This window comes from Danio rerio, chromosome 17 (genome assembly GCF_049306965.1).
Source record: "Danio rerio strain Tuebingen ecotype United States chromosome 17, GRCz12tu, whole genome shotgun sequence".
Taxonomy (NCBI): Eukaryota; Metazoa; Chordata; class Actinopteri; order Cypriniformes; family Danionidae; genus Danio; species Danio rerio.
Genome location: NC_133192.1, coordinates 6,937,101 through 6,954,672, shown reverse-complemented (window position 1 = coordinate 6,954,672; position 17,572 = coordinate 6,937,101). Strand labels below are relative to the sequence as shown.

At 40.5% G+C, this 17,572-nt stretch overlaps 1 protein-coding gene across 3 annotated transcripts in view; it reads right to left on the bottom strand.

Annotated features, from left to right (window-relative positions):
* Positions 1–17,572, bottom strand: part of rp1l1a (rp1 like 1a) — a 53,960-nt gene continuing 36,388 nt past the window's right edge. For all 3 annotated transcript variants that reach the window (XM_005169809.5, XM_009292786.5, XM_005169808.6), the window contains exons 3-4: positions 10,098–10,275; positions 1–6,901 (exon numbers count right to left, since the gene is read on the bottom strand). In XM_005169809.5, the coding sequence (XP_005169866.1) occupies positions 540–6,901; positions 10,098–10,275 (6,540 nt within the window). In that variant the 3' untranslated portion in view covers positions 1–539. The remainder of the gene's footprint in view (positions 6,902–10,097; positions 10,276–17,572) is intronic.

Here is a 17,572-nt window from a genome sequence, read left to right as displayed (position 1 = left end):
TTCTCAGAGATGAGCATTTATTAATATTACGATACAATAGCAACATACAACCAACCTTGGTCAAAGATGCTTTAAGTGCCTTTAGAAAGCTTTCAAATATACAGTCAGCACTGAATGACTTATATAAATTGGAATAACACCCCATAATCTAACACAACTGCAAATACACATTCTGAGTTATAATCGTGTCATTTAGCATTTCAGCTCAATGTAATGCAATGCTAACCTTGTTCGAGGTTATTATAATCACAATGCATTTAAATAATAACAATGTTCAGCACCCTGAGTTTTGGTGTTTATCTGTAAAACGTTTATAATTTTGTGACTCTGAGACCTGGAATGTATGCTTTTTTTTCTTCCTGTGTACATGAATTCATAAAAGTCTTTTTAACCTCAGTTAAAGCAATAACTCGACTACAGAATTGTAAAATATACAGTTTTGAAATCTCTTAAAAGTTTCTCTTAGTTCTTTAAATGTCTGAACTCAGCCATCAAAATAAAGTGCTTTATGCGAAAAATATTAAAACTCTTCCGTAACGTTAGTGTCCATTCTTCTGATTCTTTTGTTTATTGGCCCGGATGTTCATTTTAGGAGACACTTGCCACTCAGTCAAGCCGTTGCACATGTCCTTTTGGTTTGCTGCTTCGTGTGGCTCTTTGTATGGTGGTTGTTTAGTAATCACCACACTGTCTCCATGACTTTCAAGACTTTCCATGAAACTCTGAAGATCTTTCAGTTTAGCTTGCGCTGTGCAGTTCTCCATAGATCCTTGTTGAGATTCTGTTGACGTTTTCGTCGCCTGTTTTGCTAGTGCGTCATCGGTTTCATTCTGTTCCTCAACGGAGCTAGATTTGTCTTCATGTTCTACACTTTCTCTGACCTCCATCTCGATCTTTACCTTTGGCATCTTGCCGGTTTCATCATCTTGTCCTGTGTCTGACGTCCCATCTGCGTTCTTCTCAATGGTTGGTGTTTCACCTTTAGTGGTTTCAGGTGTATCATCTTTATTTGACTCTTCTACTTCTTCTGTAGATTGGTCTTCTGTAGTCTGTTTGTCAACTGCTTCGGTTTCCTCAGCACTTTCTGTCATTTTCTGTGCAGTCGAATCACTATTTTCAATATTTGGTGCATGTTCTGTACATGCTTCTTTTTCCATGTCTTCTTCAACTAAGTTGCCTTCTTCCTCATTTTCGTCATCTCCCGTATCATTCACACCCATTTCTTCTTTTGCGGGCTCAGCTTCTTTCTCATTTTGACCATCATCTACATCGTCAGACTTATCATTTGCTTCCTCGTCGTTCTGATCTTTTTTCTCAGAGTCTAAAGTTGCGTCGATTGCATTGTCAGCATCATCTGTCTCTTCTTGATCTGCCATTTTAACATCACGTCCTCTAGTATCATCATTGACCTCCTCTACCTCTTCATGAACAACTTCCAAGTTATTTTCAACTTGGCAAGCCGTGCATTGTTCTTCAGGCTTTGATTGCGAGGGTTCGACAGGGTCCTTTTTCATTTGCAAAATTTTCCGCAGATCAAACTCCATTATAACTGGAGCAAAACTCAAAGCTTGAGCTCGCTGGGCTGCTCTGGATGCCAATTTCTTTTTTATGCATGCATCGCATGGGCAGTATTCATCATCACTGCGCTGATCGCTGTTTTCAGTTCCTGATGCAGTGTAATCTTCATCACTCCTTGTCAAGATGGACTTATTGCGCATGACCCGAAGACGCTTGCGTCGTTGCTCGGTTTGAGCAGTAGACTCTCTCGAAAGTGCATTTCCTGGAGGTCTCGGACCTCTGCCAGTGCGGCTTTGGATTTTTTGCAGCTCTCGGTTAATACTTGATTGAATACGTTTGTGTACTTCCTCTTTCAGTTCGCTTATCATTGTATTAAGCATCTCATTGTCATCTAAATCCCACCTCACTTTAAACTCCGCCATGGCGTCGGTGTAATGCAGCATGAACTGCTTTTCTAGCTTTTTTAACAAGCTCAGGACCCAAACAGGATCTGGGTCTTGTGAAACTCTTTTAGTGAGCGTAGCTTTCTGAACAGACGGCGGAGTTCCTGAGCTTGTGTTTTCTGGAGATTTCATCGTGTAACTCTCATTCCCAGAGCTCTTGTAAGAAGTCGTTTGTGGCGTTTGATCGGATTCATTCTTATTCTCGGAACTTGAAACATCTTCTTGAGTTACATCATTTTCCTGGTCATCATCCTGTCGTGTGTTTACTGGACTTCCCTGTGTTCGTTCTGCGATGTCTGGAGTTACCGGATCTGGGATGATTTTGGATGAATCTAAACATTCTGTAAACTTAACCTCATCTTCTTCATCATCTTTATCATTCCTTGAAATCTCTTGCTTTTCAATTGGTGGTATTGTGCCCTGTGAGGTCTCTATTTTTTCACCTTTAAATGAGCTGGTGGAACCACTATTTACATCAACGCCTGATGAATACCGCAGGTTAAACTCATCCTCAGATTGGTTTACCTTTGCATTTTGTTTTATATGTTCATCCTCGATGGGCTTTTGGAGCCAGAGCGACTGTAGGATCATCATAACTTCATTGTATTTACGATGCTTTTCATCTTTAGAGTCTGAATCAATCAATCTTAAGTTTGCTAGGCAGTCCAAAAGCCCTTGAGCAGACTGGCTTAATTTTCTGCCATACACTGGGGAAACTTCAGGTAAACTACTGGATCGGTCTAGTTTTGGACCGAGTAAAACCTTCATGACCTGAACTGAAGAATCACACTGCTTTTGTAAACTGTCTTGGTTGGCTAATGTTTTAGGATTGTGATCCATTTCACACATTTCCAGTTGTGCTTTTTCATCGCATGCTTGTATCTCAACATCATTGGTCTCCTGCTGAACATGATTCTCTCCTGTGGGATTCTCATTAGGTTCCTCAACCTCCATTATGCTTTCTGGTGCCTCACTTTTGTCCCTTTGGGAGGCGTTCTCACCAGCTTCACGTTCAGTATGTTCAACGTCCATTTCATAAACATAGCCACCAATGGGAATGTTTCTAAGCCAGTCGTTCACGACTTCTGTAGGGGAAGCATTTGGCAAACATGATGGCATCAATTCCTTAGTGTTGTGCTCTGAAGAGTGGCTGGGTTTGCTTCTGCTGCTTTTTTGGCTTTTATTTTCAACCTTGTCGACATTTTTGCTGGAGGCAACAGACTTTGATCCTCTACTGACTGGTCTCGCACTGCCAACGATCTCTCTCAACAGATCTGCAGCTGAGAGTGCTCGAGATAAAACACTTTCGCTTGAGGAATCAGGATGCTTGACTGATGCTTTTTTCTTGTTTGGCATCTCCAGTGGTAGACTTTGGGAAATGTCAGACTTCCCTGCTGAATTTGGCCTGGATGCATCATTTTTCACAGATCTTTTGTCTGATGTGGATGCTTTAAGAGATTTAACCATACCATCATCAAGGTCTCTGTTAGAATTGATATCTAGTCCGTTCATTTCCAAACAATGGGAAGAATGTTTGGATCTTTTATCAGTCTCTCTAATACTTTGCCCATTTTTGGACTTCACTGAACATTCAGAGGCTTTTGAAGAGTCTAAAAACTCACTTGCTGGTGTGACTTTTCCAGCAGCTCTTTCGCTTTGCTCATGTTTTGAAGACGCTTCACTCCTTTCTGCATGGTTGGTGTTGTTGACAGCTTTGCAGTCTCTCTCTTTCATAGCTGTATTTTTAGCACTTCCTGGAGAAAGTCTCGAGGGTGACTTACTTCGTGAAGATGACAGTGACAAAGTGGAGGGCACTCTGATATTGTTTTCATTTAACTGGCTCCCCGACTTGCTCTTCTTCAATTCTGCTGACATGACGCTTTCAGCTGAGACAGGCAAGAGGGCTTGAACGGGAGACTTATGATGGGAGTTCACAGACGCTTCTGTCTTAGGCCTTTCCTCTGCATCGACTCCATTTACTTCATGCAACCTATTCCCACCATCCTCTGACATGCCACTTGTTGATAGGTCATCAAAGTCATCACCTTTCTGATCCTCTCCTAACCCAAGAGAGACCGAAGCTGTGGATGTAGGGCTTACAGGCTCATCAAACTGATTATCTGAGGATTTAATATTATTTATAAGAGTTGAATCCGAAGGGATCTTGTCAGGAAAACCAGATACATCTTTGGCATCTTCCTTTAATTTCTCTTTCAAATCACCATTTGAGGAGCCAAGACAATTACATTTGCCAGATCTTCGGGACACATTCGAGTTTTCTGACATGCCACTTGCTGCTCTGCTATCAGTCTTCTTGCTTTTACTATTGTGGGTTGACCTAGGAGAAGGAGACTGCTTTTTCCTAGGCAATGGTGAGGTCACAGTTAAGGCATTCAGTGTTGTTTTCTGTGTCTCAGATTTGATGGATCTTTCAGAACAAGCATTAGACTTTTCTGAGGTCTGAGACATCGGGCTGGTGGCTCTTTTTGACTTGTTTGTTGGAGTTGCACATTCATCGGGTGTTGCATCATTTAATACTGAGGTAACTGTGGTTTCTGGAATGTTGTGGTTTGCTCTGCAGGACCTACAAGATCTTTTAGAAGCATTTGTTTTAGCAGACATTGCGCTGGGAACTCTTTCCTGGGATTTAGCCTCTGCTTGGGAATGTTTTGAAGATTCATTCGACTTTACTGATGTTTTTGAGCAGTTTGACAGTGGACGGCATTGCCTTTCCTCAGTTTTCAACTCACACAGAACATCGGGACTTTTGCCTTGTAACTCACAAGATTTGACAGACCTCTTTGAGTCTTTTGATGGATGCTGTGAAGATTGGTTTGACTTATTAGACATGGCACTAGCTGATCTCACTTCATGAGGAAGCTCTGTGTCTTGCTCATTATGATTATCTGACAAGGTCGGATTTGGACTTGCAGCACTTTCTGGTTCATCACCCTGAGAATTAATCAACTTCAATGGCACTTCCTCTACATCGTTTGGACTACACATTCTAGGTGTTTTAGCTTTCTCTGAATGTCCAGATATTGATTTGTAGGATGTCTTCGATGCAGCTGAGAGATTTGAATGGGCAGACATTGGGCTGACAGCTCTTTCTTGGCTTTCTTCTTCAGCATTATCCGTTTCTGTCAGGACCAAGGCTGGCGTGGGGTCTCTCTGTGAAATAATGCAGTCTGACTTTGCTGACATGGCACTTTTGGTTCTTTCTTTGACACTCTCTCCTTCATTACGTTCAGATTTTAATGATCTCCCAGCAGAACACCTTTCATGAGCAGAGCAGTTGGATTTCTTTGAGATTTTTGAAGTAGAAGATGCATTTGAAATTTTAGACCGAGAGCGTTCCCGTGTGGCTTCCCCGTCTGATGCATTATTAACAGGGTCAGAGATTTCAAGCACATTTGAAGTGCATGCAACAGATTTTTTTGACAATATGGAATCGGCTTTCTCTGGTTCATCTTCTTCTACATTCCCATTGAATCCTTTACTCTTACCACAGCATGAACATCCACCAGACTGACCAGATCTTTTTGGGACACCTGATGTGACACTTGTTTTTCCAGCATCATCACATTTCTCAAGAGCATCTGATGCATTGGATCTAGGGGTGTTTGCTTGGCCTCTAGACGTACAAGATGCTTGGCTTTGTCTGGAAATGATACGACAAGCTCCTTTCTCAAACAACTGCTCCTGACCAGATGCCACCGAACTTATGGCTCCACACTGACATGCATTGCACATAGGGGACACTTTTGAAACTGGAGATGTCGTGCTCATGCATTCTCCATCAACTGGAGCTGCAAAACTAGTTTTATGCTTTTTAACCTTCAGTGAATGAATTGCAGTGCTCGATTCTTTACTTGGAGGTCTGGGAGACAAATAAGATTGCGGTGAACTTTGGAGACCACGACAACGAGCACATTTTGGTTGATAATCACTCTCCGGGTGGCAACTTTGAGACCAGTTTGAAGCTCTGGAGACACTCGGTGGAAGGTCATCATAATCATCATCCTGATCTTCCTTCAAAGACTCAAGCACTTTGGAGGAGTTGCTGACCGCAGAAATCGGACGCTCTCCCGTGATCTTAATTAGCTCACAATGTGGCGTTGGAGAGATTTCTGCTTCTGTGATGTCCGTATGAGAGCATTTATTTTTAGCTTGACTCCCGCAGCCGTCCTCGTATGATTTCTTGCTCTTTGACGTGACGCCAGCTGAGGATACTTCACTTCGGCTGCAGCAATGACTTGTTGAACAGTATTCCACTCTAGTGTCCCCTTCCTCCATCGTCTCCTGAAAGCATGAGGCCTTCTCAACCACATGCTCCACGTACTCCCCGCTGGAGCGGGAAATTGTGCGTGTGCTATCCACAGATGACTTTTTGCATGTAATTTTCTGAGATGATCCACTGGAACTGGGGGACTTGCTGGCACCCTGCTCTTTATGCATTGGGTTTTTCCAAATGTCATATTCTTGGCAATGGTTGCAACAGTTCTGACAAAGTGTTTCCTCAAGATGCTTCTTCGTTGCGAAAGCTTCCTCAGCCTCAGATGCACAAACAGAGTCTGGGTCTGAATACTCGGCTTTAGCTTGAAGATATTCAGTGTCTTTTACAGATTCGTTCACTTTCATTGATGATTTCTTGATCTCGGTGGACCATTGGAGGGTCTCATCATTGAAAAGCCGAAAGCGAACTTTCATCTCCACAGAAAGGCTGCCGTCTTTGTTAACAAGCACTCTCTTCTCGATGTCATCGTTCATGACGACTTCTTTAACATAAGGACAGGTGCTGACGCAACCAGACTGTCCTGGTGTCGTGCATAATCCATTCTGGTAGGACTTTTCTGAAGAAAGAGAGAATCTTGTAGATCGATTACTGGAGTCGGATCTTGGATGGATAATGCTTTTCTTGGTCTCCAGCCCAAAGTTGACTGTTAAAGAAATAAAACGACATATGTTCAACATGCAAATAAAACTACAAATTTGAAACAGGCTTCCCAGGGGGCACTTCAATGTCAACATGATATCAAATCGATTTACATTTCTGACTCGTTTTTGATGTCAATTGACACCAAATTAGCATGTAATAATAATAATTCCTTACATTGGACACTCAAAGCTCTTTACACATCTTTGGGGGGGGGGTCTCCTCATCAATGGTTAGAATGTTTAGGAGGTCATCATGGACAGAGGACAGTGAGCAAATTTGGCCAGGATGTTGGGGTTAAACCCCTACTCTTTTTCGAAGGTTATTCTGGGAGTTTTACCGACCACAGAGAGTCAAAACCTCGGTTTAACGTCTCATCCGAAAGACGGTGCTATAGAGCAGTGGTTCCCAAATGGGGGTCGGGACCCCATGGGGGGGGTCACGGGACAATGACAGGGGGTCGCTTGGTGGTATTCAAAAGTCAAATAAATTTTATTAAACTATTAAAATTACCATATTTTATCTATAATCCACAGAAGATAAAAATACAAGAATAGACTTGTGCTTTAAACAATGTGCCCACAGGGAAGGTTGATATTTTATTTAAATAAATTAATAAATGACTATAAAAATATATTTATAGACTTTAAAAAAATATTTTAGGATTTTTTTTCTATATTCTTGTGCTCATATATATAGGCATATTGTTGTGTGTGCAACATTTGTATATTTATAACCACCACCCAGAAAGGTGGGGGTTGCGAGTCAATGGAATTATTATTTTGGGGGTTTTGTTAAGTTTGGGAACCCCTGCTATAGAATATAAAGTCCCAATCGATATACTGGAGGTGTTAGGACCCACACAGATGGCAGGTTGAGCGCCCCCTGCTGGTCTTACTAACCACATTTCCAGCAGCAACCTAACTTTCCCATGTGGTCTCCCATCCAGGTACTGACCGGGCACAGCCCTGCTTAGCTTCAGTGGGCGGCCATGTGAGAGTTGCAGAGAGCTAGCTGCCGGCTGTCAGCTAGTAACACTGGTGTCAGAAAAACAAAAAAATAATGGACTGTCCCAATTCCGATTTTGATGTGTTTTTTTAATGCCAATATTCAACTGAAATAAATGGATTTGCATTAGTTATAGTTCGTGAAATTTAGAGTTGAAGCTATTAGATGAATAAAACCGTTCTTCTATTTTAGTGCTTTTTATTCTCATTATTTTGGTGGTCAACAGGACATTCATTTCATACCTGTCAACCTGTCAACCCTCCTGTTTTTCCGGGGATTCTCCCGTATTTTGCAGTTCTATCCCGCTATCAACATGTAAAGGTGTTTTCCAGTATTTCTCCCGTATTTTCAGTCTTTCTCTGAAGGGTGCCAATAAACTTTAAAGAACCGATCCTCCCTATACGCAACCCATACCGCCAAACCACCAGGGGCTGCCCCTTGCTTTTAAATGTGAGTCTGTTCTGTGCTTTTGTTTGGTTTAGGCATGAAAACACATTGAAATATATATAAAAACGGTGGGATTGCCTTATTCCCTTTTATTACAGGTGCCGTCACCCCTTCTATACAATCCTCAAAACAGTTATACAGTGGTGCGTGACTGTCAGCTGATGCACTCCATAGTGATAGATAGACGATGTTTCCGTTTCTGTACACGCGATTTGAAGTGGAGCGAAAGTCTGGGTTTTGGGTGCTTGTTTGAACAGACATATACATATAATAATAATAATAATAATATCTAAAGGCCTGTGCACACCGAGACGTTTTTTGCTCCTGTTTTCCGTTGACGTTTAACGCCTCGAGACTAAATAAAGGGTGACAATGTGATCGTGCACACCAACACGCAAAACGGCAGGCGCAAAAGCGTCATTTAAAAAAAAAAAACGCCTCATGCTGGTTTTTGTTTTTGTTTTGATGCGCCGCGTCAAAACCTTCTCCACCAATCAGATCGGCACTTTTGTTCACGTGCACGGAGCTGCTGAAGTTACAGTAAACAGTACTTGGAGGCGCTCAAGCGCAAAACTGTCAATGCGAGCGCACATTGAAGAAGATGCCCAGAGGCGATGTGAACGTTGCTTATTGCTCTTGTGAACAATAATCATTTCTTCATCGCTAGAGCTGGAGCTGCTGCTTGAACCATCTATGCTTGTTCCAAGTCAACCAGTAACTTTAATAACAAGCGTGTGAACTTCCTCTCCTCCTCTTCTTCTGTGTTATAAGCGGGTGTCAGAAGCTTAAAGTTGTGTAGCGCCATCTAACGTCAAGGAGTTATTTTGCATACTCTTCAGCTCGACGCCAGTGAACAGCGATTGGGTTTGAATACGGAAAAATGTCTCGTAAAACGCTGACGATAAACGCAAACGAAAAATGTCCCGGTGTGTAGGAGCCTTAAGGATGTAGATCTTGGTAGGGTTTTTTTTTTCAAACACAACTGATTTTGTCTTAAATGAGCATAAAAAGTTAGGAAAGCAAGCACATGCTTTCATTATAACGTTAGATGTGTGCATATTTAAAGTGACATCTCTGTTATTTAATGTAATCAAACATAAAATCCAAATAAATAAGATTCATTCGTTGCTCTTTATTCAGAATGTGCGAGTTATACAGTGAAGAAAAGATTAATGAGATGTGATAACTTGATTCTATTTCTTTAATATAGCTGATAATATTATAAGCTGAACTGTTTGCTAATTTTTTTCTTGCTAATGTATACTATTTATTTTTTCGTTAGTAAATAATGATATTAAAACATTTTACTGCCCGTTTAACTGTTTATTTACAATGAAACGGCTCCAAATGAGCATATTTAGTAATTTGGGGGATTTTTTAGGGGGATTCTCCCTTATTATGGTGGGCGTATCCCTTATATTCACATCCCAATGTTGACAGGTATGATCAATGTGTGGATGTCAAATAGACATCAAGGTTTTAACATCAAATCAATTCGCATTTTTAACGTGTTTTTGGCGTTTATTTGATGTCATTTTGTCATCAAGGTGCCCGCTGGGTTGATAATGCATATGCATTAAGACTAGGCATTCACAACATTTAAGCTGGTGTTTGTTTTATCTTCAGTCTATTATTAGGGACATGTGGGAGGATAGGTTGTTAATCACTATAATGACTCACCTAAAACAAATGAAGGTAAACGGTAATTAACTTGAACTGTGCGCACAGTGAGAGAAAATATTTACCATTCTTTTTGCTTTCATGGCCTTCACTGCAGACGCTGGAGTGTGACCTCGTGCCCACTCCAGGAAGCTTTTCATCTGAGAGTTTCTTCAAGCTTTCAACGAGCAACGGCCTGAATGGTTCTCGACCCACACAGACCAGCACACTGGGACACTGCATCAGACTCTGAATACTGTCGATCTAAGGACAGGGGTGAATAAACAAGGCAAAAAAACAAACAAACAATGAGTCAGATACACTCATGCTTACTGTCTACATCAGGGGTCACCAATCCTGGTCCTGGAGGGCCGGTGTCCCTGCAGAGTTTAGCTCCATCTTGCCTCAACCCACCTGCCTGGATGTTTCAAGTATACCTAGTTAGACCTTGATTAGCTTGTTCAGGTGTGTTTGATTAGGGTTGGAGCAAAAATCTGCCGGACACCGGCCCTCCAGGAACAAGTTTGGTGACCACTGGTCTACATAAACAGCTACTTTCTATTATCCAGTTTCGGTTAAGTTGCTTCAAATAAGTATGCAATTACAAATCTGAATAGTTTGTCTGAAAAGTTATTTAATTACTCAATAAGCAATCTAATTCCATGACGTAATGCTCTACGAATTTCTTATAAATCTCAATGCATAGACAGTAAAAACACATTTTTTATGTTAATTCTTTAAATCTCAGTCAAACAGTGCATTTTAGCTTAACTTTAAAACGTAAAACTTCAGAAAAATGAAACAATATCTATCTCAAAATATGCAATGTTATAAAAACGTCTTAATCTTTCCAATCATTTTGATAATTTTAACCCAATTAAGTTGAAAAATAGGATTATTCTGCAAATGATAAATAGAAGTACACTGCTTATCGGAATCGATTTATACAAAACTGTTGAATTTATTTACAGTATTTGAGGCAAGTATAAGTAATTAATTAAATAACCGTATTTACCTAAAAGTTAAAAGCAATACCTTACTTGACTTTTTCAGCAGATAAGAAATTTAGTTAGATAACTAGTTACTTTCTAACTTATTAAACACAACACTCCTTACATTAGCACCTGACTGAAATGAATATCCTTATTAATGACTGATTTTAAGCAATCAAAACTCTATATGTCGTTAATGTTATTATATGTAAATATGTAAATCACACACAAAAAACAACGAAATACTGATTTCACATAGTATTTAAGGAACATTCTACCAGAAACGTACATTATCACTTATAAAAAATGTGACCTCTTGACCTTTAGCTTGTCGTCCTCAAAAAAATTATACAAAAACAAGCATAAAATCGTGCAATTCAATGACAGAACACATCCTTGATCACTGTCAGCTTCTCCATCAAATAATGTCGCTTTGTGTATTGCACACATTTTAGGTTCAATTTAATGCAGATGAGACTGACAGACAGGGACGATTGTAAATGTATTTGTAGTATTTATTTGTAGAGTTTATTTATAATTTCATGTTTTTGATCTATTGATGTGAATGATAACAACCTAAACTTGCTGTTTCTGAAGTATTTTTTCCTAAATAATAGTTTGCAGCATTACAAAACTACTCAAGCTGTATAGGTTCAATTGGACTGAGGACAAGGACAAGGGCAGGGTTTGTACATTTGTAGTGTTATTTTCAATAAAAACGAAAACCTGAGAACCAAATTAAAAACATTCTTTTATATAACAACTCTCAGAAATCAACCATCAGTGCATTTTAGACACTTTTTTGGAATGAAATACTTTTTATTCAATGTATTTATTTCAGGGAGAGTTAATGTACGTTTCTGGTAGAATGCCCCTTAAAGAAACAGTCTGAGCCAGCCAATAATTAGTAATATGTGTCACCGAATGTCAAGGGAGCGAAGACAAGAGGTTGGATCCAAATGCAATTTTTAATGAAAAAGATTATTCGTTAGGGATGGCTGACGTGAAACTGACTTTCCGACACAGTGTCGAGATCCCGAAGCGCAAGTGTTTCGAAACACTGCACCGAAGCATGATCCGAAATACCCAGGTCACGTGACTGAAGTGTTTCGAAACACTTGGTCACGTGACTAAATCGATTCAAAGCATTGATCATTTCAGAGGCGTTTCAAGACCCGGAGAATCTGCATTTGACTGGCATGATCATCTTCTTGACTTTTATTCGTATGGCCTAGTGGACCGTGCGTGTACTCATTGATACTGAGCTTAAAATTTATTTTGGGTTCGAATCCCGACTAGTCCAAATACTTCAAAATCATGATTTTATGAATTTTAATCATGTTACTGTTTTATGGTGTAGCCTAGATAGGATACAGCTGCAGATATGCCATCAATTTAGCATCCTTTTTGTAACACCGTAAAACAATAATTCATATTTTTACAGTACTGTGATGGGTTTAGGTTTTGGATAGACGTTAATAAAATACAATGGGAAATTTAATTAATAATATAAACAATTATTGTTAACTTCTGGCCACAAATGTATCTGATCTAGCAACAACTCTGTTTTATGAATAAAACAATACAAATTTATTTACAAAGTGTTTATTCGTATGTCAGAGCAATGTTGAAACAAAACGATACAATACCAAAGCATTACCAACTGGTATTAAAGCATTTCAAAATAACTGTGTCAGTCTGGATTCGAACCCATTGTCCGCTCGACTAAACCATTTGCTGAATCAAAGCTACAAAGTGGGGTTTCATACCTCAATTTGCTCAACTGTTCTTTGCTTAAGCTGTTTCAGTGAAATACAAAAAAAATGACCACTAGGTGTCACCGTGGAGTGGTGTTTTGAAACGTTTCGAAGCTTCCACACGTTTGCTTCGATAGTTTCAGTGTTTCACGAAGCCTCGCTTTGCCCAACACTATTATTCGTGCAGGCAAAATCAAATGAGGTCAAAAAACAAGAACTCAGGTATCATGAAGGGCATCGAAAAATGCAAAAACAAAGCGATGATCAAAGTACAAAACGTTACGAAACAATCATCAAAACATAACTAGAAAAACTAAACAGAACGACACTCACAGAAACCATACAGGTACTGACAAACAAAGATTCCGCCTTGACTGGTGTGTGCAATGTGTATAAATAGTCCAAACAATTGATGATGACGATATTCAGCTGTGTGTGATTAATGGTGACTGGTTTGTGCAAAGGCATGCTGGGATATGTAGTTCATGAATGATGTGTAGTATGCCAGCGATCTTTAAGGAACAGATTGCTGGTTATGTGACAAATATGTTATAGACCTTATTCCTGGCTGCTGCATGGAGGGCGCCATATCGACCAGCGCCTTCCGGTAGAATGTTTAGAACTTCCGTTTACAGTATTAACAATAGGTAATTTGTGCTCTGAAAATGGGTTTCAATAGCGTTTTGAGTGGATTACGAAGTGTTTTGGTGACACACAACTTTAAAAGGTGTGTGTTAAAGCTGTTATAATCTCAAATGTGGTTCAAGCGCGAGAGAAAAACGTTCTCTTAGTTCTTGTGTCTGGCGACAGAAATACAGTGTGTGTGTATGTGTTTCCCTGGCCTGTCAGCTGTTAGCTCAGCGGCTCTTCAACATACACACACACACACACACACACACACACACACACAATACTTCACTGCATCATAGAGCAAACCAGAGTACTGGCATGAAACTTAAGAGGTATGTAAGTCATGCAATTTACAAAAATGACCAAAAAAAAAAAAGTCACTGATCCTCTGCTGGCTGATTTGCTGTTGGTTCTAATCGTGAGCCGTTAATGTTTCATTTCGTGTGTAAAATTTACGACAATGTGTGTTTTTCTTTCATTTCAAAACGTCACTTTATTTTTATTTTTTAAATCAGTGTGTCAGTACAGGCAATGTGTGTGTGTCAAACATTTTGGTGATTTGCATTTGTTTAGGTTGGTTTTATATTTGAAAGAAAGAGAAAATGTTGACTTTAGCGATGACGAGGCTTCATTTAAACTGCAGAAGATTCCGTCCGACATCGAGGGGAAAATGCCTCACAGCAGCTGTTTTCCATCCTATTAAATCACATTTTTAAAAAAATAACCAGTCTAGGAGGTGGTGCCGATCAACAACAGTATTAGTTCAAAGATGATTAAAGCATGTAAAATGAATTAAAACTATAAATTCAAAGCTGTCCAAATGTGACTGTTTATACGCATCAGCTGCCGACCGGAAGTTCTTAGCATTCTCCTTGCGCATAAACGCAAAGCATAATGGGTAATTTTGCTTTCCAAGAGAAAGGTCTATATATATATACAGTTAAAGTCAGAATTATTAGCCCCCCTTTGTTAACCTAGTTTCGCCTTTAAATGTCACTTTAAGCTGTATAGAAGTGTCCTGAAAAATATCTAGTCAAATATTATTTACTGTCATCATGACAAAGATAAAATAAATCAGTTATTAGAGATGAGTTATTAAAACTATGATATTTAGAAATGTGTTAATAAATCTTCCCTCTTCTGATTTCAACTGTACACACACACACCCACAAACACACACACACAGCCACACACACACACACGAAATAAAAAGCATCTCAAAATACACACACAACATAAAGGGAATCTCAAAACACACACACACAGACACGCCAAACGCACGCACACACACACACATACACACACACACACACACACACAGAACATGACAAAACACACATACGCGCACACACACACACACACACAGACACACGACATGAAGAGCATCTCAAAACACACACACACACACACATGAAATAAAGAGCATCTCAAAATACACACACAACATAAAGGGAATCTCAAAACACACACACAGACAGACACACACACACACACACACGACATGAAGAGCATCTCAAAACACACACACACGCACACACACACACACACACACATAAAATAGAGCATCTCAAAATACACACACAACATAAAGGGAATCTCAAAACACAGACACAGACACAGACACACACAGACACACACACACACACACACACACACACACACACACACAAACAACATGAAGAGCATCTCAAAACACACATGCACGCACGCACGCACACACACACATAAAATAGAGCATCTAAAAATACACACAACATAAAGGGAATCTCAAAACACACACACAGATACACACACACACACACACGACATAAAGAGCATCTCAAAACACACACACACGCACGCACACACACACACACACGACATTACAGAACACAAACACAGCCACACACATCTTAGCGCTTCACTTTTTTCCACATTTCTTTATGGTACAGCTTTATTTCAAAATGGAATACATTTATTTTTTTCCTCAAATTCTACACACAATAAACCCATAATGACAAAGTGAAAAATGAATTTTTGAAATTGCTGCAAATTTATTAAAATAACCTGTACATCAGTATTCTCAACCACAAGCTTGGCACACCTGTCTTTGGGAATGTTTGCCCATTCCCCTTTGCAGTACCTCTCAAGCTCTATCGGGTTTGATGGGAAGCGACGGTGTACAGCCATTTTCAGATCTCTCCAGAGATGTTCAATAGGATTCAGGTCTGGGCTCTGGCTGGGCCACTCAAGGACATTCACCGAGTTGTTGTGAAGCTACTCCACTCCATCTGTAACCTTCCCCAGCCTTGTGCCTCGAGACAATCCTGTCTCGGAGGCCTACAGACAATTCCTTTGTCTTCATGCTTGGTTTGTGCTTTGACATGCACTGTCAACCCTGGGACCTTCTATAGACAGGTGTATTCCTCTTCAAATCATGTCCAATCAACTGAATTGACCACAGGTGAACTCAATGAAGCTGCTGAAACATCTCAAGAATGATCAGTGGAAACAGAATGTACCTGAGCTCAGTTTAGAGCTTCTCGACAAAGGCTGTCAATACTGATGTACGTGTGGTTTTTCAGTTTTATTTATTTTTAATAAATTTGCAACAATTTCAAAAACTGTGTTGTCACATTGTCAGTATGGGGTATTGTGTGTAGAGTTTTGAGGAAATAAATAAATTTAATTCATCTTGGAATAAGGCTGTAACATAAAAAAAAGTGGAAAAAGTGAAGCGCTATCAATACTTCCCACATGCACTGTACGTAATTGCTCCTTTTGTACTTTACAGCAGAAAACACATCATATGCGTGAGGAACAACATGAGGGTTAAGTAAATGTTTTTAGGTGAACTATACATAGACTAAAAGCTAGCTAATTTTATTCCCCAAAGCTTGCAGTTCTGTCCCGACTTGACACCTTCATCCTAAAATACTTGACCCAGCTAATGAGGTATGTGTCAGGGTTTCAGGAAGGATGAGGGAGCGAGGACACAAATGCAACATAAGATGGTATTTATTAATAAAAATAAAACAAAAACCACCCCGAGGGGGAAAAACATAACTATAAAACAAACACTCAAACAAACTTGGATGGGCTGGCAGGACAAACAGGACTGGATAGCACAGGACAAGGAAATAACGACGACGAACTGGCACAGGACTGAAAACATGAGGGGATTATAAAGCAAAAGTAAATTGACACACAGGTGAACATGACAAACTGATGAGTTAACAAGGAGGGTGGGACTAGACAATAGATAGGAGAGCGCATGACACAGAGAGACAACACAAGCCATGCGCTCACATAAAACAGGACCAGAACATGCAGCCAATGAGAGCACTCATTAACCGCATGTTCATGACAAGACAAACACAACACTAAAGCACACGACAAAAGCACGTGACCACAATGTAAACGCCGAGCCACGTGCTTCAACAAGAGACGCAAGACACGAGCACACGATAGATAAACACCTTCCCGTGCGCTCACACATAAGCAACGCATGCTTCATCTCAGCGCCAACCAAAACTGAAACCAACTAGACGGAGGCGCCGAGAATAAAGCAGCGCGATGCTGACAGAACAATGACTGTAAAAAATATGGACGACGCGACAGCCCTTTTTCCCATTGAACGCCTTGAGGGCAAAACGCCTGCTTGACGGGCACAAACTGTCGCAAAAGACTGCTGAAATTGGAGCCTTGACATGCGCAGAAGGACTGTCTGATGGAGCCAGAGGAGGAGCCGCGAAAATGAGCGGAGTCGAGCTTCCAACCAAACGCTTTATGTAAAATCAACTACGCCCCCCGAACTTCTCAGCATGCGTTTGCTGTCATATCAACACAAATGGATGTAATAACGTTAACAAATATGAGGGTTTTATATATTCAATCGCGCCAGCTCCGGACCGCAGCGCATAACCTACTCGCGGCGTCGCGGGCTGATTCCGGCTCGCATGTGGCAGCGCCGGCTCGCTCGGCCGCCACATCTGGCTCGATTGACTCGGGCTGGAATCGGGTAGTGATGCCAGGCATCCGGAGTAGGTCCAGCAGAGGTAGTCATTCTGAGCTCTAAGGCATAAGTCTCCGGCAGGCGAGAATCTAGCCGGAACTGTGTTTTGCTATCTGGGTGGTTAGGCGTGTATCAGCAAACTAATAAAGCCCGAAAAAAGCCTTGAACTTAGCGAATAAACAGTGTTC